Source organism: Salvelinus fontinalis, chromosome 4 (genome assembly GCF_029448725.1).
Source record: "Salvelinus fontinalis isolate EN_2023a chromosome 4, ASM2944872v1, whole genome shotgun sequence".
Classification (NCBI taxonomy): domain Eukaryota; kingdom Metazoa; phylum Chordata; class Actinopteri; order Salmoniformes; family Salmonidae; genus Salvelinus; species Salvelinus fontinalis.
In genome coordinates, this window is record NC_074668.1 from 59,434,154 (window position 1) to 59,458,558 (window position 24,405).

The following is a 24,405-nucleotide window of genomic DNA, read 5'->3' on the forward strand; positions in this document are numbered from 1 at the left end:
CAGAGAGGTATCCTTTGCTTAACCATGAGAAATTAACAGCAATATTGTGGTGGTGCACATTCTCCTGGCTGAACAGCATAATGGGGATAGTGCGTTGAGAGAAGGGGAATGAGATCAGCCTATTTTTTTTAACTTTCTGTTGGTGTGTAAAAAAAAAAAGGTTATTCTGGGGAGTAGGTTTTTTACCTCTGACGTCATTCAGATGCCAGACATGGATGTGTCTGAGGGCAACAGGAAAGTGGTAGTGGGGAAGAGAAGGAAGGAAGAGAAAGAAACGTAGAGCTAAAGAGCAAAAAGAGACAGAGAAGGGAAGCATCAATGAAACATACATATTCTGTCCTAACCAGCTAGCAGCCAGCCAGCCTCTACCCTCCCACTCCTTTCTCTCCCTTTGTCCTTTCTCATCCCTCCTCTCACTGAATATATGCAAGTAGACCAGGCGGGCTTCCTCTCTCTCACGCTGTTCTCTTCTGCAGACAGGAACATTATCCCTCTGTCTCTGGATGAGGGAACTGCATACTGAAAGTGCTTGCAACCAACTGCTGGGACCCGAATGAAGTGCAGCCTGTCTCCTGAAAAATCGTCCTATTTTTGTGGGACATTTACTGCAGACTAACCAATCAGCATCTCCGCATCTTTATTTGTAATGCTGCCTGAAGAGTAACTTGGCCATTTTTAGCTTCCTTTCTTCTTCCTCTTTATTTTTTCCTGTGTTGCCCTTGTTGACCAGCATGATTTTCACCACAGCTGCTGTCCTTGGTGCCACGCTGGGCACTGCGTCAGGCATCCTCACTCTCTGTGGGCTCTCACTGATCTGCAGGTCCTGTAAGAAAGGCAAGCTGGAAAGTGGTGAAGATGCAGACCCAGAGAAGGCTAAACCCAGTGTTCTGCACTCCTCAGAGCAGGTGAGCTGCCCTACTACAGTACTTGCACATGGACTCAGATATTAGAGAACTTACTTTCCTGGGAGGGTAATTACCAGCACCGCAGGTGACTTGGTGAATCTGTGTGACTAGGTTTATGTGACGTGGGACTGGAGTGAATGCCATGGTTTTTGAGTGATACCATTGACTAAATGTCATATCACGTGTAGAGCTATCTCATAGGTGATCTATAATTGTAGTGCAGAAAGCGTTGTCCTGTATGTTTGATTTGAGTACCTACAGTTACTCTGAGTGGCATGACATCCTGGTAAATAATATAACTAACTACAGTTGGTTAATACACTGATATAACAACTAGTCTTTAGATTTTTCAACAGGGAAGTTAGTGGGCTAAGATGATTTACCATATCTGCTTATGACAACCTTTGATATCGCCCTTAACTGATATATAGATTGTAACACAGGCAATGCAGCAGTAACAAAACATCAGATAGGGGTTACATTACAATAATGGACTGCGGTAAGATAGAGCCATCCAATTGGCTCCTCTGATGATCATTTGTTGTAGTCTTTTTACTGTTATGGGCACTGGAGTACAGTTAGTAGAGCACTGTATTCATGTTCCAATGGGCTGCAGGAGTCTTAACATGTGACTCGACTTGTGGCATTGTATCAAAGTTCTCCTCACAAACCGTGTCCTTTTTGTGGGAAAGGTTGACTGTCTGTTGCAGTTCCCTTTAGAGGGAACCCACCCATCCTCTCTCTGAGCCAAGCAAAAGGTGTCGCACGTATGTCCACATTTGACCTTGACTGATTAGTCATGGAGTGAGATTCCACAGCTTTGAAGCAGACTTAACACCTCAGCAACCATTTTGAAGAACTACAGTGTGTTTAATTGAAATTCCTATTTCCTTATGGGCTGTGTAGTGTTCCTGCATATGTGTCTCATTTGAAGATGGCTAAATAATGGTGTTAGAAGCAGATACCCATCCGATGAGTTTGTGACGAGATGATAAGTGATTCAGAATCTTTCAGAGCGGAAAAAAAACTGCTAGAACTAGCCTAATAATGAATGCATAGGTTCCCTGCACATCTGTGACAGTGTCATTTGGGGAGGAGGGAGGAGCAGGGTACCCGTGCAGCTCACGCTACAACCTGGACTCAGGGGTAGACCTTAAATAGTAAATGTAAATCTGGGACACTCCAATTAGTATGATATGTTAAGTTTTGTTTGGTATTTATTCATTTGTGGATGTCCATCATCCATTTTGTATGATATGTTACGAATTACAATTCTTATGAAATGTTATGATTTGCAATTCGTACAATATTTTACCAATTTGTAATGATATGTTACGAATTCTAATTTGTTGTGGCTAACGTTAGCGAGATGGCTAATGCTAATGTTAGCTAGGTGGCAATGAATAGCTAGGCTAGGGGTTAGGGTTAGGGTTAGGAGTTAAGTTAAAGGATTGTTAGAGTTAAGGTTAGGGTTAGGAGTTAGGTCAAAGGGTTAAGGTTAAGCTAACATGCTAAGTAGTTGCTAATTAGCTAAAATGTTAAAGTTGTCCGTGCCGTTTGCGTTAAAATGTGCATATTTCAGGTATAAATCATAGTTTGCCATTGCAGCCACCATCACAAATCTCACCAAAGCAACTAGAATTACTACAGAGAGCAACTTGTATTACCAATTTACTCATCATAAAACATTTCTTAAAAATACACAGCACATAGCAATGGAAAGACACAGATCTTGTGAATTCAGACAACATTTCAGATTTTCTAAGTGTTTTACGGCGAAAACACAATAAATCGTTATATTAGCATACCACATATGCAAACGTTACCCGAGCACTGATTCAAGCCAAAGAGAGCGATAACGTAAATATCGCCAAAATATATTAATTTTTTCACTAACCTTCTCAGAATTCTTCCGATGACACTCCTGTAACATCATATTACAACATACATATAGAGTTTGTGCGAAAATGTACATATTTAGCCACCAAAATCATGGTTAGACAATGACAAAAGTAGCCCAGCTGGTCAGAAAATGTCGTGCACCATATTAGACAGTGATCTAGTCTTATACATAAATACTCATAAACTTGACTAAAAAATACAGGGTGGACAGCGATTGATAGACAATTTAATTCTTAATACAATCGCGGAATTACATTTTTTAAATTATCCTTACTTTTCAATACAGGTTGCGCCAAGCAAAGCTACACCTAACAAAATGGCGGAACGTGCGTTTAACATTTTTCTACAGAACAACGATTTATCATCTTAAATATTTCTTACTATGAGGTGATCTTCCATCAGAATCTTGGGCAATGAATCCTTTCTTGGGTCTAATCTTCTTTTGGTCGAAAGATGTCCTCTTTTCTGTCGAAATGCCCACTAACGTTCGACCGGGACCCCGAAACGTGTCCTGCGCTTCAAAGTGCACAACAAAGCAATGCCTCAAAATCGCACTAAACGGATATAAATTGCTATAAAACGGTTCAAATTAACTACCTTATGATGCTGTTAACACCTATAACGAGTAAAAATATGACCGGAGAAATATTACTGGCTAAACTAAAGCTTGGAAGGAGGCGAGTCGGATGTCCTTCGCGCGCCACGCGCAGGCAGCCAAAGGAAGTTATTTCTGGTATTTGGTGACTTATAGAGGCACTGATTGCGCAATCGACTCCATTCAAAGCGTCATCACGTACTGACACCCAGGGGAAGACGTAAGCAGTGTCTGTTTCTCCATAGCATTTACAGTGACCTTTAAACTGACTCCAGATCAGTGGCCAAGATGTTTGAAATCTGACTCCCTATCATGAAAAGTGCTGTAGATTGAGTTCTGTTTCACTCAGAGACAAAATTCCAACGGCTATAGAAACTAGAGAGTGTTTTCTATCCAATAATTATAATAATATGCATATTGTACGAGCAAGAATTGAGTAGGAAGCCGTTTAATGTGTAGAGCAAATTATGCTAATGCGAAACAGCACCCCCTATAGTTGCAAGAATTAACCTAACTCCTAACCTTCTGTCTTATGTAACCATACCAAATGTAATATATCATACCAGATTTACATTTACTATGTTAAGTCTAGTCTATGAGACCAGGCTGCACACAGTCTTCCTTTCCTCAGCTTACACAAGCCCTCACACATGATGCATGCTCCGGGGGTACACCATGTTCCAGTCAGCTTGCTTTTTGCAGTACTTTGAATGTGCTGCTAAGGAGGTGAAAGAACACTTGCTGGTTGGAGAGATAACAACCTTACTCTTTAGTCCTCCTCTGAAATGTTTATATCCCATTATGGAATGTAACTTAACAATGTGCAATTTATTCCACAAGCATGAATAAAGTTCTATACTTTAATATAATGGCTACCAGTTACCAGTTTTAGAGTTTGATTTGGGAGAGTAATGATGCAAGCCCAGGAGAATGGATAGAAATTCTTATCAGTATAACCATAACTCACCCATCTGAATGGCCCACACTTAGCTGACTGTCAGGGAGGTGCATTCACTGTAAATTGGTGTCCCATGTTTTCCTGTGAATTGCCAGACTGCAGTGATAATGGACTGTTATGGCCGTAATGAACCCCTCTGGGATTGGTTGCATACAGCAGGCTTGCTGTCTTTAAACTGCACGACCAATACTAAATCTTCATGAAAGCAGTCTACAAACTAGCTGTGATTTCTCACCACACATTGTATCATAGTACAGTTTAATGAGCCTGTCTTTAACCAACTCTTCCTCCTCCTCTAGTTCAGTGTGGAAAAATCCACAGAGCCCATCCAACCAAGGACATTGTTGAAATTTCCCAAAATATACAAGCCCAAACCGTCTGTGACCTCATCTGAGGTCATCAGCTACCCTGATCATGCTTCCGAGAAGGGGGGCGAACCCTCTCCCGAGGGACCCTCGACTGAACCTGATGCTGGTAACCAAGCAACGGACAGCTCTGACACATTCACGATCCTCAGACAAGGTAAACCCCAACCAATAACAAACACCCTGAATTAAACAAAATAAATCCCTTTATAATTTCCTGTTCTTTTCATAGCTACTATGCCTTCATCATGTTATACAATGTGTAATACTCTTCAGTTATTTAGATTCAACATTTTTCAGGTGAAATTTTACATTTAAATGGATTTTTGGATTCCATCTACTTTTTCACTGTAAATCGGAAAAAAAATTCTTGGCAGAAACACATTTTGTTGGTAATTACTGTAATGAATCACTTCCTACTACTGTATTAGAGTTACCACTCACTCAGTCGAGTAAATAATTGTCTGTGTTACTTAACGCACCTCTCCTCCTGCCAGAGCATTGTGATCAAAGGCTTTGTCCCGCTCTCCCTCCTTCCCTCCCTAGTCCCTACACTCATCCACTCAGTGTTATTGATGTGTCCAGTCAATGGAACCTAATGCATGATGGATAGGACTGGTCCCAGAGGGCTAAGAGCTTCATACTGCTATTCTTGGCGCTTTCTTACACCTGAATGCAGTTGCCTTACAGTAACAGACAGTTTGGCTATACTTGGCTATACATGGATACTTGGATTTATTATTTGAAAAAAAAAAATTTTTGCACACACGCTTGACTATTGTGTGTTAATTATGTCTCAAATAATTGTTTAAAAAAAAAATCAAATAAATGTAAAAAAATCAAATAAATGTAACACTGATTTTCATTGTTTAGTTGATGCACACATTTACCATTCAATGTCCCTAGGAAGAAAAACAGCCGGCCATTTCCATCCATATTCCATTTCCACATTTCCATTTCCAAACCAACATATTAGGTTCATATGAGCATATCACATTGGGTGTCAAATGAAAGCTAAGAGTCTATATTTTTGAGAAAGTAAGGCTTATATACATTTTTCAAACATTTTCCTTCCTAACAATTTGGAATAAGCAAAGACTTTGATTTCTGGTCAAACAGATGGAAAAGGGGTCTTAGAAAACATCTAACAGAAAAAGTCAAAAAATGTATCAGAAATACATCAAAACACAATAATGTTGAAGTATAGACCCCTACCAACTAATACCAACAGTTATATTTCGTTTTGGAGAAATCTTTCTTCCTTCTGTAAGTTTAAGAAAAATTGCCTTGTGCCTTGAATTACGTTCCCAAAAACCCACATATCTTTAAGATATTTTATAATTTCTCTCCCTCATGAGGGAGGATAATGAAAGTTCACAGAAGTAACAAGTAAAGGTAGACCTATCAATTAGTTATAGTGTTTTTACTGATACCAATTTTGTTTATGAATTATTAAGTGATTAAAACTCAAAATTCCGTTACCAAATCGGTAATGGAATTTCCGAAACATTGGTAACAGAATTTCTGCAATTGAATTGGCTACAATGGGAAATCATAGTAGTCACAAACCAAAGTTGGTTTCACAAGTTTGGACAGCACAGTACATTACAGTAGAGTACAGTGCAGCAAGGAAAAATAGAGTATAGTTCAGTACAGTACTGGGCTAGAGTTCAGTACAGTACACAGTAGAGCACACTAGAGTTGAGTACACTAATGTACTGTACTGAACTCTACTGTACTGTACTGAACTCTACTGTACTGCACTGAACTCTACTCTACTCTACTGTGTTGTGCTGTACTGAACTCTACTCTACTCTACTGTGCTGTACTTCGATGTCAAAACTTGTGAAACATAGTCGTCTACGATTGGTTCAGATTTGGTCTGGTCTGGACCAACCACATTTGGTCTTGTTTGGGGGCAGAGCTCATTAACATAATAGCCAGTGTATAGAATAATACCCAAATATGCAAAGGAGTATATTGCATATTTCTACCTTTGTATACCTATTTAGGATACGTCACCATGAAGAGAATGACATTCATATCCATAATTATGCATTCCTGTGTAGTACAGTTTACGGACCCATGAATAAATTCCGTTACCGGGTGTAAATCCACTTCACTTACTGTAGTTCGATAACCAAAATATATTTTTTCAAAGTCAATGTGTCATGTCATAGCTTTCATTATTTCTGCAGACACCGTTAAATCTGAATTCAGAGCACATATTTAAGAGTTTTGGAAAACGTGGACACAAAAAAAACTGGATATTTTACCGAAATTCTGTTTAGAAACTTTGCATCCGCATATTTCTTCCAGTAAATGTGTTTTTGTAAAATCTCAGTGTTAATTGTTAAAAGTAGTCCTCGTGGAGGGAGTTGTATGGTTTGTAAAACTTTGAAATCAGTGGTTTTTGTTTGGAGTCTCAATGCAAATCTGTAACCGTAGAATTTCCCAGCCCTAACGCTGCCTCTTTTCCCAGACTCAAAGGACTTCACCCCCTGTGCTAGGGATCTTGCCAATGGGATGACAACAAGCAGCTCCATCCTCCACCCTAAGCTGCATTTCTCTCTCACCTATTATACTGACCAGAACGAGCTACACATCACCGTGATAGAAGGTAAGGTAACGATCTCACAGTATCATCTGCCAGTATGTCCACTTCATGTAAACTATGAAGGGTGAGGTATCACTAAACATGATGTTGACGCTAGTTCACCTATTAAACATAAACTCAGAAAAAAAAGAAGCGTCCTCTCACTGTCAACTGCATTTATTTTCATCAAACTTCACATATGTAAATGTTTGTATGAACATAACAAGATTCAACTGAGACATAAACTGAATAAGTTCCACAGACATGTAACTAACAGAAATTGAATAATGTGTCCCTGAACAAAGGAGGGGTCAAAATCCAAAGTAACAGTCAGTATCTGGTGTGGCCACCAGCTGCATTAAGTACTACAGTGCATCTCCTCCTCGTGGACTGCACCAGATTTGCCAGTTCTTGCTGTGAGATGTTACCCCACTCTTCCACCAAGGAACCTGCAAGTTCCCAGATATTTCTGTGGAGAATGGCCTAGTCCTCACCCTCCGATCCATCAGGTCCCAGACGTGCTCAATGGGATTGAGGTCCGGGCTCTTCGCTGGCCATGGCAGAACACGGACATTCCTGTCTTGCAGGAAATTACGCACAGAACGAGCAGTATGGCTGGTGGCATTGTCATGCTGGAGGGTCATGTCAGGATGAGCCTGCAGGAAGGGTAGCACATGAGGGAGGAGGATGTCTTCCCTGTAACGCACAGCATTGAAATTTCCTGCAATGACAACAAGCTCAGTCCGATGATGCTGTGACACAGCGCCCCAGACCATGACAGACCGTCCACCTTCAAATCGATCCCGCTCCAGAGTACAGGCCTCGGTGTAACGCTCATTCTTTCAACGATAAACGTGAATCCGACCATCACCCCTGGTGAGACAAAACCGTGACTCATCAGTGAAGAGCACCTTTTACCAGTCCTGTCTGGTCCAGCAACGGTGGGTTTGTGCCCATAGGTGACGTTGTTGCCGGTGATGTCTGGTGAGCACCTGCCTTACAACAAGCTTACAAGCCCTCAGTCCAGCCTCTCTCAGGCTATTGCGGACAGTCTGAGCACTGATGGAGGGATTGTGCGTTCCTGGTGTAACTCGGGCAGTTGTTGTTGCCATCCTGTACCTGTCCCACTGGTGTGATTTTCGGATGTACCGATCCTGTGCAGGTGTTGTTACACGTGGTCTGCCACTACGAGGATGATCAGCTGTCCATCCTGTAGCGCTGTCTTAGGCGTCTCACAGTACGGACATTGCGATTTATTGCCCTGGCCACATCTGCAGTCCTCATGCCTCCTTGCAGCATGCCTAAGGCACATTCACACAGATGAGCAGGGACCCTGGATATCTTTCTTTTGGTGTTTTTCAGAGTCAGTAGAAAGGCCTCTTTAGTGTCCTAAGTTTTATTAACTGTGACCTTAATTGCCTACCTTCTGTAAGCTGTTAGTGTCTTAACGACCGTTCCACAGGTGCATGTTCATTAATTGTTTATGGTTCATTGAACAAGCATGGGAAACAGTGTTTAAACCCTTCACAATGAAGATCTGTGAAGTCATTTGGATATTTACTAATTATCTTTGAAAGACAGGGTCCTGAAAAAGGGACATGTATTTTTTTGCTAAGTTTATTTATGTACTTCCATGACAGTGCATTTCTTTGTCAAACCTAATTTATTAACATTATCAAAAGAGGTAAACAAGCAGATGTATTCTGCAAATGAAAACAAAGTTAGGGGAAAATTGGCAGTTGTCTGCATATATAATAAATCAATGTGAAGCAACAGTCAATCAAGAGTAATAAATAGATGGAAATTGTCAAGGCTCAGGAGAAGACCCAGATGCAGACAGTTTCGAAGTAACAAAAGTTTATTACATAAACGGGGGCAGGCAAACAACAGGTCAAGGTTAGGCAGAGGTCAGTAATCCAAAGCAGAGTCCAAAAGGTAGAGAACGGCAGGCAGGCTCAGGGTCAGGGCAGGCAGGGGTCAGTAATCCAGGGTGGCGTGACAAGGTACAGAACAGCAGGCAGGGTCAGGGCAGACAGAATGGTTGGAAACGGGAACTAGAGCACGCCAGGAGCACGGGAAAAACCGCTGGTAGGCTTGACGAAACAAAACGAACTGGTAACAGACAGAGTACACCGGTATAAATACACTGGGGATAATGGGGAAGATGGGCGACACCTGGAGGGGGGTGGAGACAAGCACAAAGACAGGTGAAACAGATCAGGGTGTGACAGGAGATTGTAAATGAAGACCTTACAACCCAATCCCCTCAGTGCATCGTGTCTTCTGGAGCAATATTCCGAAGCCAATAAAGTGGCAAAGTGATGACGCACAAACACTGCCACAATGGCTTCATCTATTTCAATATTCTGCCTTGCTTCTTTTATGTCCTCCATCTTCATGTCACGCCCTGACCTTAGTTCCTTTTTTATGTCTCTATTTTGGTTTGGTCAGGGCGTGAGTTGGGGTGGGCATTCTATGTTTTTTTCTATGTTTTCTATTTCTATGTGTTTGGCCTGGTATGGTTCCCAATCAGAGGCAGCTGTCTATCGTTGTCTCTGATTGAGAACCATACTTAGGTATCCTTTTCCCACCTGGTATTTGTGGGTAGTTGTTTCCTGTATTGTGTTTGTTTCACCTTTCAGGACTGTTTCAACTTTCGTTGTTTTCACTTTGTTATTTTATATTTCGTGTTCAGTTATAATAAATTAACATGGACGATTACCACGCTGCGTTTTGGTCCGATCTATCCTGTTCATCAGATGAAGAAGATCGTTACACTACAAAATAATTTATTTAATTTGTGGTGAGACAAAGCAATCCTCCGGTCTCCCCTCTTCATAAGACTGTGGGTAATTTGAGGGGTTGAGTAGCTCGGACACATTTGCGTTGGCACTCTGTTGGCTGGTCCCAGTATGTGGACGCTTATTGACTGTAGATGCTGATGCGTTGCCCAATGAAAAGGTCAGCAATGCATCTACTTTGCCTTGTGGGTGGGTGGGTGGGTGTTAGTTGGTGGTGGGGTAGGGTTGCAAGATGTCACTCTGTTCACACCAGCATCATACGCTTGTTGAGATATGCTAATGAAGGGCACAGGTTCAAATCAAATCAAATGTTATAAATCATTTGCGCCGAATACAACAGGTGTACAGTCGTGGCCAAAAGTTTTGAGAATGACACAAATATAAAAAAAAATTACAAAGTCTGCTGCCTCAGTGTCTTTAGATATTTTTGTTTGTCCATCCGCCTCTTGAGGATTGACCACAAGTTCTCAATGGGATTAAGGTCTGGGGAGTTTCCTGTCCATGGACCCAAAATATCGATGTTTTGTTCCCCGAGCCACTTAATTGCCTTATGGCAAGGTGCTCCATCATGCTGGAAAAGGCATTGTTCGTCACCAAACTGTTCCTGGATGGTTGGGAGAAGTTGCTCTCGGAGGATGTGTTGGTACCATTCTTTGTTCTTAGGCCAAATTGTGAGTGAGCCCACTCCCTTGGCTGAGAAGCAACACCACACATGAATGGTCTCAGGATGCTTTACTGTTGGCATGACACAGGACTGATGGTAGCGCTCACCATGTCTTCTCCTGACAAGCTTTTTTCCGGATGCCCCAAACAATCGGAAAGGGGATTCATCAGAGAAAATGACTTTACCCCAGTCCTCAGCAGTCCAATCCCTGTACCTTTTGCAGAATATCAGTCCTGGCGCTTGCTGGACTTTCTTGTACGCTCTGAAGCCTTCTTCACAACAATTGAACCGCTCTCCTTGAAGTTCTTGATGATCCGATAAATGTTTGATTTAGGTGCAATCTTACTGGCAGCAATATCCTTGCCTGTGAAGCCCTTTTTGTGCAAAGCAATGATGACTGCATGTGTTTCCTTGCAGGTAACCATGGATGACAGAGGAAGAACAATGATTCCAAGCACCACCCTCCTTTTGAAGCTTCCAGTCTATTATTCAAACTCAATCAGCATGACAGAGTGATCTCCAGCCTTGTCCTCGTCAACACTCACACCTGTGTTAACGAGAGAATCACTGACATGATGTCACCTGGTCCTTTTGTGGCAGGGCTGAAATGCAGTGGAAATGTTTTTTGGGGATTCATTTAATTTGCATGGCAAAGAGGGACTTTGCAAGTAATTGCAATTCATCTGATCACTCTTCATAACATTCTGGAGTATATGCAAATTGCCATCATACAAACTGAGGCAGCAGACTTAGTAAAAATTAATATTTGTGTCATTCTCAAAACTTTTGGCCACGACTGTAGACCTTACAGTGAAATGCTTACTTATGAACCCCTAACCAACAATGCATTTAAAAAAAATACGGATAAGAATTAGAAATAAAAGTAACAAGTAATTAAAGAGCAGCAGTAAAATAACAATAGCGAGACTATATACAGGGGGGTAACGGTATAGAGTCAATGTGCGTGGGCACCGGTTAGTTGAGGTAATATGTACATGTAGGTAGAGTTATTAAAGTGAATATGCATAGATGATAACAACAGAGAGTAGCAGCGGTGCAAAAGAGGGGGGGGCAATGCAAATAGTCTGGGTAGCCATCCATTTGATTAGAAGTTCCGGAGTCTTATGGCTTGGGGGTAGAAGCTGTTTAGAGGCCTCTTGGACCTAGACTTGGCACTCCGGTACCGTGTGGTAGCAGAGAGAACAGTCTCTGACTAGGGTGGCAGGAGTCTTTGACAATTTTTAGGGCCTTCCTCTGACAACGCCTGGTATAGAGGTCCTGGGTGGCAGGAAGCTTGGCCCCAGTGATGTACTGAGCCGTTCACACTACCCTCTGTAGTGCCTTGCGGTCGGAGGCCGAGCAGTTGCCATACCAGGCAGTGATGCAACCAGTCAGGATGCTCTCGATGGTGCAGCTGTAGAACCTTTTGAGGATCTGAGGACCCATGCCAAATCTTTTCAGTCTCCTGAGGGGGGAATAGGTTTTGTCGTGCCCTCTTCTTTGCAGGCCAGCTGTCTGTGAGTCCTGCCACTTTGGTTTGTTTATCACCTGCCGTGGGCTCAATTATATCTCATTATATCCAAGCCCTTAGCTTCACTAATTACTATTTTTATTCAAGGCGTACTGTCTGCTTTGCTGTTAGAGAAATTGTTGGAGAGACCCATGCCGGGTCTGCATAGTTCTCCTGCATTGTTTGTCATAAACACATCTACTAGGCATACGCATTCTCTCCTTATAAATACATAGCCTATACAGTTCTAGCATCAGTGTATTCTACATCATAAGATATTTGGCAGACCTTGTCATATATGCTTATTTCAGAAATAGGGAATCGGGAACAGCTAATGAGATTCTCTCTTCCACTAGCTTCGAGTCGAAGCTCGCATCCACTACAAGACCATGGTATTTGCCTACAGAGCAGTAAGAGGAACTGCCCCTCAATACCTTGAAGCTATGCTCCAACGTTACACTCCAACCTGAATAGTTCGTTGTGCCACCTCTGGTCTCTTAGCCCTCCCACCACTAAAGCTCTGTCCTGGCACCCCAATGGTGGAAGAAGCTAGGACAGCGGAGTCCCTGCCCATCTTCCGAAAACATTTGAAACCCTACCTCTTCATAGAGTATCTTAAATAATCCCCCCCCTTAAAGAATGCCTTTTGTGAAAGATGAATGCACTAACTGTAAGTCTCTCTGTATAAGATCATCTGCTAAATTACTAAAATGTAAAATGTAATTAAAACTACATCAATAGACTGCTATTCTCAGGGTTTTCTCCCCTCTCTCTGTTGCCACCCCTCTCTGTCTTTCTCTGTAGCGGAGCATTTGTGTGTGGGGTCGGGCTGTGAGGGCTATGTGGCCGGAGTCCTGACCTTTGCAGCAGGACAGAGGGAGGCCCAGACCTCGTCGCGACGCCTGACCAGCCACACCCGCTGGGAGGAAGGATTGGTGTTCTCCCTGCCAGGAGGGTATGAGGTGGAGGGCGAAGTGGCTCTCTCCCTGCACAGTTGTGACCGCTTCTCCCAGAACACCAACCTCGGCGTTATGAGGTTCAAGCTGGTTGATGTGGGCATGATGTCCAACGCAGACTGCTGGGTCGACCTTCAACCACCAAAACAGGTAGGCTACCCTGTTCTTACCATTGATATATAGTAGATGGCATTGGCTGCAAAGTTAAAGAGTGACTGCCCCTAAAAAACAACGGATCCTTTTGAAAATGGCCTATGTGGCATCGATATCAAATCACATCAAATCAAATGTATTTATAAAGCCCTTCTTACATCAGCTGATATCTCAAAGTGCTGTACAGAAACCCAGCCTAAAACCCCAAACAGCAAGCAATGCAGGTGTAGAAGCACAGTGGCTAGGAAAAACTACCTAGAAAGGCCAGAACTTAGGAAGAAACCTAGAGAGGAACCAGGCTATGAGGGGTGGCCAGTCCTCTTCTGGTTGTGCCTGGTGGAGATTATAACAGAACATGGCCAAGATGTTCAAATGTTCATAGATGACCAGCAGGGTCAAATAATAATAATCACAGTGGTTGTCGAAGGGTGCAACAGGTCAGCACCTCAGGAGTAAATGTCAGTTGGCTTTTCATAGCCGATCATTCAGAGTATCTCTACCGCTCCTGCTGTCTCTAGAGAGTTGAAAACAGCAGGTCTAGGACAGGCCAGCACGTTAGCTGAACAGGTCAGGTTTCCATAGCTGCAGGCACAACAGTTGAAACTGGAGCAGCAGCATGTCACGATCGTCTTTATGTGGAAGAGAGGACCAAGGCGCACCGTGATATGAATACATCTTCTTTTAATATACCGAAGACGAAAACGGAAGAACACTGACAAACTAATACAAAAACAACAAACGATCGTGAAGCTATACAAACTATGTGCACACATGCAACATAGATATAGACAAAAACACACAAACATCCCCCATGTCACACCCTGACCTAACTAAAATAATAAAGAAAACAAAGATAACTAAGGCCAGGGCGTGACACAGCACTGCCAGGTGGACTGGGGACAGCAAGGAGTCATCAGGCCAGATCGTCCTGAGGCATGGTCCTCAGGACTATGAGTCAGAAACATTTATTCTAGTATCAAAATTGACTACAAAGTGTACATAAGGTCATTTTGGTCATGAAGTCAGTCTCGTCTAAAATAGAGTTTTGAACCTCAGTGCATCACAACGAGTAAATGAAGGTCGAGTTTGGATTACAAATATGTCAACAAATCATGCCCCCTTTTGCCAAGCTCCACGTGCAAATCGCCACTCCGCCCACTTCGCCTACCTTCATTGAATGGGGCTCCCCCAACCAACATGTTCAAAGGATCACGGACGTTTGAGAGTGAAAAGACTTATATGGATTGACCATTCAATGCATGCTTCCAGAAAGATGCACAGCCAACGACTATGGTTTGCATGCCCTGCCGAAAGACCTTATCATGCGGAATAGGTGGTTGGACTTTGTTGGTCCCCAGTGGTGGTGAGTATACTGCTAGCTAGACCATAGACTGCTGGTTATGTATCTGGTTATGTATATTGATAATCATTATCACGATCATCACTAGCATAGCTGATGTTATTTGACGAAATCATTCTATGGCAAAGTTGTTTCCTACTAATTATTTGGCTAGCGATGTAATCGTATTTCCATGCCACTCTAAGTTATGTCTAGGGCACAATATAAATATTGTTATTCAAGAGATGTCCTACTTGCAACCAAACATGCAGTATGGAGACCAGCAAGGGGGCTGTGAACATTCCAATTGCAAGTATCCGGCCAGCAATCTTCACCTGTCTGCGGCAACATCTTTCACAGGCTCATCATTTGTAAAAATACAGAAGGTAACCCACTTCATTACTTTAATACATTTGATAACCCAATTGTGAAACATAATTGATGTAAACTGACATTACTTGTTGCTTTTTTTCTACTTTTTAGATGCATATAATGTCCGGAGCATAACCTAACTTGGTGGAACAAGCTTGATCTGAAATGAAATAGACAGATGAACGCAGTGATCAGGTTGGTTTCACCAGGTGTGTGTGTGTGTGTGTGTGTGTGTGTGTGTGTGTGTGTGTGTGTGTGTGTGTGTGTGTGTGTGTGTGTGTGTGTGTGTGTGTGTGTGTGTGTGTGTGTGTGTGTGTGTGTGTGTGTGTGTGTGTGTGTGTGTGACCGACCAGTATCTTTGATGAGGGGCCAGGAGCTGATCTACGCTGCTATGCCCATCAAAAGGGGCTCTTGCAAATACCTCACTTCCAGCCTCACCTCTTACCTGCTCACCAACGGTCGTTGATCGGGAGAACAGCATTAGGTAGGTTTAGTCTGACTTGTTAAAACGTCAACATAGTAGCTGTTTGTGCATCCGATATTACCTATCCTAACTGCCATTGGTAATAGAACAGTGACTATGTGCATTTGTATTCACAGAAACATGTATGGAGCCAGTACATGGAGACTTGCAAGATGATGTGATGAAGTCCAGACTGACATATGGGCTTGATACGGATGTCTCTGAAAGGAGAGAGAGCTTGCACTCTGCATAAACATTTGACTAGAAACAACTTTTACTTGTATTGTCTTTTTTAATTATTGAATTGAATGGTATCAGTCAACATGGGGAGGGAGAAACCATGTGTATTCTGCATCTGATCAGGGAACTCCTTTTGTATATGGGATACCACACAGGAAGGTACTGTATGACCACTCTGACATGTTTGCCAGGGTAGCCCCTTTACCACCAGACAAAAATGCTGATAGTCACAGTGTCTGTATCGACTGGGAATGACAATGAAAGGTGTTCATCTCTTACCCCCGTGGGGACGCATATGCGTTCTGGAGGACAGGTAGCCGGAGTGGATTCCCTTTACAGAGCCTGGCGGATGTCCACATCTACATCCCAAAACAAGGGGCCAACAATACAGGAGGACAGATTGATGGGCTGAAGGGCACTCACAGAACTCTCAACCAACGTGGAACCACAGGGTACGGGAAAGCAGGTCCTCCTGCATCCTGTTCCCCAGGCGGTGATATTCATCCTCAACCAGGAGATGGTGGGGTTATGTCGTTGGAGCCACAGGAGGCCGAGGATGACTTTGTGTACAGGAGCGGTGATGATGAGGAAGGCTTTCCTGGTGCATGGGTCCCACGGTGAGGGTGAGTGGTGCTGTGATGTGTGTGATAGTGCCAGATCCCAATGGTCGATTATCCAGGGCTTGGACTGGAAAAGGAGAGGAGAGTGGGTACAAGGCGAGGGCCTTGTTGATTAAATTCCCCGCGGCACCGGAGTCCACTAGTGCTGTAGAGACAACTCAAGACCATCATATATATAATTTTTAGTAATGAAGAGTGCCATAACTGTTTATTTTCTTTTGAAGACTGGGTGGAATCATGAGTGATTCTGAACTGGGGGGAGATGCGTCACTATGTGTTTAGTGTGTTTCCACTAACTATCTCGAACCTGTGCTAATTGCCTCTCCTCAGCTTCTCTGAGCTGTCAGAAGGTGTTCATTATAAAAAGTAGGCGTTGCCATGGCATCCTTCGAGAGACCCTACACCTCTGTGATCTGATAGTGACTTGAGCCATCCCAGCTCTTAAACAAGACAACTGTTCTGTAGATCTGGTGAAACTGAATACTAGGCATTGTGATCAAAATATTTGTCACGCCCTGGCCGTAGAGAGGTTTTTATTCTCTATTTTGGTTAGGTCAGGGTGTGACTAGGGTGGGCATTCTAGTTTCCTTATTTCTATGTTGGTGTAGTTGATTCCCAATCAGGGACAGCTGTCTATCGTTGTCCCTGATTGGGGATCATATATAAGTTGTCATTTTCCTTTTGGGTTTTGTGGGATGTTGTTTTCTGTTTAGTGTCTGTTACCTGACAGAACTGTTCACTTTAGTTTTCGCTTTGTTATTTTGTTTGAGTGTTTAAAAAAATAAATAAAGGTATCATGAACACTTACCACGCTGAGCCTTGGTCCACTCTTCATACCACCAACGAGAGCCGTTACAGAACATCCCACCACCAAAGGACCAAGCAGCGTGGCCAGGAGGAGCAGGGATCCTGGGCCCGGGAGAAAAGGGAGTGGAGGACATCCTGGACCTGGGAGGAGGTAATGGCAGGGGACAAGACCCTGCCATGGAAGCAGGCGGAGGTAGCAAGAGAGGAACAGCAATGCTACGAGGAGTTGAGACAACAACGGAAGCACGAGAGGCAGCTCCTAAATTCTTTTTTGGGGGGTGGCACACGGGGAGATTGGCGGAGTCAGGGTTTAGACCTGAGCCAACTCCCCGTGCTTACCGTGGGGAGCGTGTGACCGGTCAGGCACCGTGTTATGCGGGGATACGCATGGTGTCTCCAGTGCGCATTCACAGCCCGGTGCGCTCTGTTCCAGCTCCCCGCAGTTGCCGTGCTAGAGTGGGCATTCAGCCAGGACCGATTGTGCCGGCTCAGCGCTCCTGGTCTCCGGTGTGTCTCTTCGGCCCAGGATAATCTGCGCCAGCTCTACGCACGGTATCCCCATTTTGCCAGCACAACCCAGTGCAGCCTGTTCCAGCTCCCCGCACTTGCCGTGCTACAGGGGGTATTCAGCCAGGACGCGTTGTGCCAGCTCTACGCTCCAGACCTCCAGTGCGCCTCCACGGCCCAGTATATCCTGCGCCGGCTATACGCACTATGCCTCCAATGCACCTTCTTAGCCCAGTGCGTCCTGTGCCAGCTCTCCACACTCATCGAGCTAAAGTGGGTATCCAGCCAGAACGCGTTGTGGTAGCTCCACGTACCAGGCTTCCAGTACGTCTCCTCAGTCCGGTGAGACCTGTTCCGGCTCCACGTACGAAGCCTCCAGTGATGATCCATGGTCCGAAGCCTCCAGTGATGATCAAGGGCACGAAGCCTCCAATGATGATCCATGGCCCGGAGCCTGTAGTGATGATCCATGGCACGAAGCCTCCAGTGATAATCCATGGTCCGAAGCCTCCAGTGATGATCAAGGGCACGAAGCCTCCAGTGATGAGCCATGGCCCGGAGCCTGTAGTGATAATCCATGGCACGGAGCCTCCAGCGACGGTCCCCAGTCCAGAGCCTCCAGCGACGGTCCCCAGTCCAGAGCCTCCAGCGACGGTCCCCAGTCCGGAGCCTGCAGCGACGGTCCCCAGTCCGGAGCCTGCAGCGACGGTCCCCAGTCCGGAGCCTGCAGCGACGGTCCCCAGTCCGGAGCCTGCAGCGACGGTCCCCAGTCCGGAGCCTGCAGCGACGGTCCCCAGTCCGGAGCCTCCAGCCACGGTCCCCAGTCCGGAGCCTCCAGCCACGGTCCCCAGTCCGGAGCCTCCAGCCACGGTCCCCAGTCCGGAGCCTCCAGCCACGGTCCCCAGTCCTGAGCCTCCAGCCACGGTCCCCAGTCCTGAGCCTCCAGCCACGGTCCCCAGTCCGGAGCCTGCAGCGACGGTCCCCAGTCCGGAGCCTCTGGCGATCTGCGGCCCGGTTCCTCCAGTGAAGGTCCATGCACCAGGGCCGCCACCAAAGTGGAGGGATCTGCGGGCGGAGGGGGGTCTACGTCCCGCACCGGAGCCGCGCCGTGAATGGATGCCCACCCGGACCCTCCCCTTTAGAATCAGGTTTTGCGGCCGGTGTCCGCACTTTTGGGGGGGGGGGGGGGGGGGGGGGGGGTACTGTCACGCCCTGGCCGTAGAGAGGTTTTTATTCTCTATTTTGGTTAGGTCAGGGTGTGACTAGGGTGGGAATTCTAGTTTCCTTATTTCTATGTTGGTGTGGTTGATTCCCAATCAGGGGCAGCTGTCTATCGTTGTCCCTGATTGGGGATCATATATAAGTTGTCATTTTCCTTTTGGGTTTTGTGGGATGTTGTTTTCTGTTTAGTGTCTGTTACCTGACAGAACTGTTGTTTTTTTGTTTTTTCTCTTTTGTTTTCTCTTTGTTATTTTGTTTGAGTGTTTTTTTTATAATAAAAATCATGAACACCTTCCACGCTGCGCTTTGGTCCACTCCTTTCGACGAGAGCCGCTACAATATTTTTTTATTCAAGGCCAAACAAATTTAGCTCAATGGTTTGGTATGCCTGTCTGTATGGCTACCCTGTAACAAGCACTCCTCAAGATAGTGATAACCATCCGCCTTTATGTTAACCTAAAGATGATTTAGTAAAAAGGACAGCTACTCAAGCTGCTATAGAAAAATGCAATCCATTTCACGCCTGTGTCTCAGTGACACAGGGAGGATTTGTATATAGAGTTGAAAGGGAGATTGTTGTTGGTCATTTTGATTGAAATCTCTGAAAGGCTTGAGTACATACAGAGAGACAAAATGTATACTGCAAGTCCTTTTCAGTTTATTCAGCTTCTGATCCATTTGCAAGGCTGGGAAGCCTTAAAAAAAGGGGTTTATAAGAAACCCAATTTGATCTTGTTTCTCTTTTCTGTCAAAACAGCTCATTCTGTCCACCCACAAGCTGCTCTTCAATTAAAACTTCAGCTACAGGGACACCTGTGTGAAAATATGGATTTAATCAAAAACAGCCAGCTCTCCAGTCTTTCATGGCTGCTGCATCGTGAGCCTCCAAGCTAGGCAGCAGATCAGAATCTACGTCATCACAAACCCTGGGGAATTTTTCTTCTTCAGGGATGCGCAAGAGAGCATGAAGTCCTGCCAGGAATCACAAATAGGGATGATGGAGGGCTGAAGAGGGAGTGGGAGATGACAGAGAGAGATACGAGGATGACATGAGATAAATAAGTCATGCCAAAGATAAAAAGGAAGAGCAGATAGAGGAGACAGAGGACAGGAGGAGGCTGAGAGATGTAGGGAGGAGAAGGCGGGAGTTTGTATGATGTAGGTTGTGACGCAAGTGATACACTGCTGCGGAAAAATAACTATAAATTATTTTCTAATTGAACACAGTGAGAAGTTTCTCGGCTCTTTATTTAATGGTCATAGCTGCATAGAGAGAACACAGGAGCAGATGGGGCTGACAGAAGCCAGGGATGACACACACAGCAGTAGACTGCGCTATAGCTCCCCAGGAAATCACACACTATGATACTCCACTGAAGAAAGATAGGAGATATTTTATTTATTAGATGTCCACTGAAAGAGAGACAAACATTTTCATTAAACCGTTGATTTGGTTGTAAACTCAGCAAAAAAAGAAACTTCCTCTCACTGTCAACTGCGTTTATTTTCTGCAAAATTCACGTGTAAATATTTGTATGAACATAACAAGATTCAACAACTGAGACATAAACTGAACAAGTTCCACAGACATGTGACTCACAGAAATTGAATAATGTGTCCCTGAACAAAGGGGGGGGTCAAAATCAAAATTAACAGTCAGTATCTGGTGTGGCCACCAGCTGCATTAAGTACTGCAGAGCATCTCCTCCTCATGGACTGCACCAGATTTGCCAGTTCTTGCTTTGAGATGTTACCCCACTCTTCCACCAAGGCACCTGCAAGTTCCCAGACATTTCTGTGGGGAATGGCCTTAGACCTCACCCTCCGATCCAACAGGTCTCAGACGTGCTCAATAAGATTGAGATCCAGGCTCTTCACTATCCATGGCAGAACACTGACATTCCTGTCTTGCAGGAAATCACGCACAGAATGCCTCGTCTATGCTGCATATTGACTAATGCATAATCCTTGACTTTTTGTCCATTAGTGGGCTCCCTATTTTTTGTGTGGCCTGTTTGGACATAATACAAACCACTTCCTCTTATGTGCACTGCTGGAAGACCAAAGATCCTAGATATCAATCACTTTCACTAATCAACCCTCCGCACAGTTGGCTATGCATGATAACAGTTTGAGAAAAGGTGGAGTGTTCACTGTAAAGCCTCTCCTACACACACATTACGTTCAAATGATATTACTTTTACAACAGACTCTTTCCTGGTTGTAAGAGTCTCTGATATTCCACTTAGTAAAGTGACATATTGGTGCATATTGCAGTATGCCCCTAACCCACGCACGAAGATCATTTACGAAAGTGGCACAATTTCAGATCAATATGAGATTCACCAGTAGCATCAGATGCATAATAGCAGTGATTATAATGATTTGTGCCTAATGAATCCTAATCTTCCTGAGGCACAGAGGTGACTCACACAGCCATTCATCCAGTCCATTTGATTACTAGTGAATCAGACCTTTGTGCCCGTTAATGATGGCGTCAAGGTAACAGGCACGTGTACACACCTTATTGTCATTCATAAATAGTCATTGCTTATTTTGATATTTGTTCTAACCTATGTATACAAAAGTCTGTTGTGTGTTGAAGTTTTCTGCGCTGTGTTTTTTGACATTATTTGCAGAGTAAAAGGTTTTCGTGTGAGCTGTTCTAATCACAGTGAATTGGTGTGATTGACTATAATCAGCAGGATGTCCAGTCAGCTGGAGAGCTCCTACTGTCCATAAGTTACCTGCCTGCAGCCAACCGGCTGGGAGTAGTGGTGATGAAGGCTAGAGGACTACAGTCAGACAAGCTGAAGGACTCCATAGGTACACCCTGTTTATTAATATAACTCATTACAGCTCATATTGTATGATGCCTACAACTGCTCTTCAAATCATACAACCATGAACAACCATTCATCCACAGGTTGACGACAGAGTATACTGACATAGACAAATATTTGTTGGTGGATTTCACTGTAGTGATGGATTTGTTCCTTGTTCCTAGACCTGTCTGTGAAACTGGCCCTGAAGCACCAGACTACCAAGCTGAAGAAGAAGCAGACGCGACGGGTCAAGCACAAGATGAACCCAGTGTGGAATGAGATGATGATGCTGGAGGTTCCCCGCGAGCTGCTGTCTAAATCCAGTCTGGACTTGGAAGTGTTGAACCAGGCAGGTCCTGGTGAGCAGGAGTCCCTGGGCCGCTGTCAGCTGGGTTTACAGGCCTCTAATACTGGCCTCCAACACTGGCAGCAGATGCTAGACAACCCCCGTAAGCAGATCGCCATGTGGCACCCACTGTATGACTAAGTTAACCACCTGTCCGCTTTGCCATTCCAAATACCCAAATAGTATACCACACATAAAAATTTAACCATACAAGGCAGGACTGAGTAATTCCGGATCTTGGGGGGGGGGGGGGGCAAGCCAACTGCCTTCCTGGATCAGGATTTAAGAGCCTAAATCTATGTGTCCACTTATATGGAAATTATCCCATTGCCTGCAATTATTTATCCCACAGCATCCTATAACATTTCAACAATAGCATACACCGAACTGACATATCACAGGATATCACAGAATTTCCCAAGATTTCCAACTATGAACACATTTTATATATTCAATGAAACTCATCAATGCAATGTAATACTTGTAGTACCTATACTTAACCACCTCTATGATCTGTTTTTATAGCTGAACAGAATAAATATGATAAGTACTGTCTGTGTTTCTGTGGTATAGGGGATTATGTGTATGGTATGTAATGGTGTGATTAATATAAGTGAATTATTCTACAGTAGAGCTGTCATTTTATTTGTAAAGTGATGTATTCACACACTTGGAAAGCAATGGAGAAAATGCACCTAGCAGAAAGTAAAAGGCCTGCCAATATTGAATGGATAGGAGATTCAAAAGCCCTGTGATGGAATTACAGTGGACTATATGTTTAAAGTTGATCTCATTACACAGGGTCTAAAAACGGCAGCTAAAGTTATACAAATGATGTATAAAAAAAAATCATGCAGTGTTTAATCAGGTAATATACGGTATTTGTCATTTTTATGAATATGTGCAGCTGTATTTTATCTTTGGAAAGTTGTTACATATGTTATATTTAAAATAGTTTAATACAACTATCAACTTATCACATTTCACACCTGTTTCCGTTCAACCCACTTTGCTTCAGTTATTATGTACAAAAGGTATTTTTCTCCAACGTAGTTTCACTTTTACATAGCTTTTGTCAAGTGAACTGCTATAGACTGCGCCAGTGTAATGTGTAATTTGAAACTTTACATACTGACACGCAACATGTGTGAAAATGAAAAAAGCTACCTGCATGATCTTCAAAATATGTAATGCCAAAATCTGTTTCTAGTCGAATTAAACTGAGGATGTACAAATACTCAGGCATCCAGAGGACACTATGTACAGTATCAGCCCATAACACCACATCAGGGCAGACATTGATGTAATATATCTATTTATTGATACTTCCTATACTCAGAGCTCATTATGCGTAACTGATATAACCTTGGATCTGACCTGCTATACAGTAGCTAGCTTTTCATAGCTGAATGAGCACTACCATTATCATGTTGAGATGAAGTTACACATTAATATCACCCATCCAAGCCATTTCACAAAAAAACGAAGATTTACTGTAACAGACCGGAATATAATCAACCTATTAAATGATAACGTATTGACTACTAAAGTATGGCTGTTTCACATGCACGTGTTGTATTTACAAGAACACTGGTAATACTGTATGCTGAGTTGTTTGTGTGTGTTGTAAATCATGTCAGTCTTAAAGTGCAACAAGGGATTAGTCTCTGTCAGTACACCTACGTAAATCCTACTCACAATACGTAGCCTACTCCTTGACTCGCAATCACAGGCTTATATTTTCTGCTGAAAAAAAAGTGTTGCAGTTTCCATTTTAAAACAAATGTATATTTTTTTCGATTAAAATATATATACAAATGTCTTATTTTGTGTGCTTATTGTACGTAGGCCTTAGGTCATTGTTTGTAGATATTGAAAGTTAGGTCTTATAAAAAATGATCTTCATGAGACTCTGATTGATCATTTGCCAGATTGTTTTAGGATGCCATGGCCATTATATTCCTGCCTATTTGTTAGGCAATCTACTGTGTAAGTAGTGTAACCACAAGTAAGTAAGTAGTGCAGCCATTATGCATGCGATGGTGTGCAAAGCGCATACACTTTATAGCCTGAAACAACAGCACTTCCAACTAATGATGTAGCTACATTGTTATGTAAAATAACTGGTGCAGATGCAGTGGTTGGATATAAAGCAACAATAAATCCTCCAGCATTTCCAGGCAGTTGTCTTCTGTGGACTATCCATTACAATCTCCCTGCAGCTGCAGACATGGCCAAAATGAATAATGAATGTTGTTTC

At 43.6% G+C, this 24,405-nt stretch overlaps 1 protein-coding gene across 2 annotated transcripts; it reads left to right on the top strand.

Moving 5' to 3' along the window:
- Positions 1-211: 211 nt before the first annotated feature.
- Positions 212-23,967, top strand: syt13 (synaptotagmin XIII). 2 transcript variants are annotated; one of them, XM_055920731.1, is made up of 6 exons: positions 212-905; positions 4,660-4,882; positions 7,208-7,345; positions 13,101-13,402; positions 21,680-21,800; positions 21,982-23,967. In XM_055920731.1, exons 1-6 carry the CDS (start codon positions 732-734, stop codon positions 22,284-22,286), a joined length of 1,263 nt encoding a protein of 420 aa, XP_055776706.1. In that variant the 5' UTR covers positions 212-731; the 3' UTR covers positions 22,287-23,967. The 2 variants fall into 2 exon arrangements, with proteins under 2 accessions (XP_055776706.1, XP_055776705.1); XM_055920730.1 differs by having other exon boundaries at positions 213-905; positions 21,677-21,800.
- Positions 23,968-24,405: the final 438 nt, after the last annotated feature.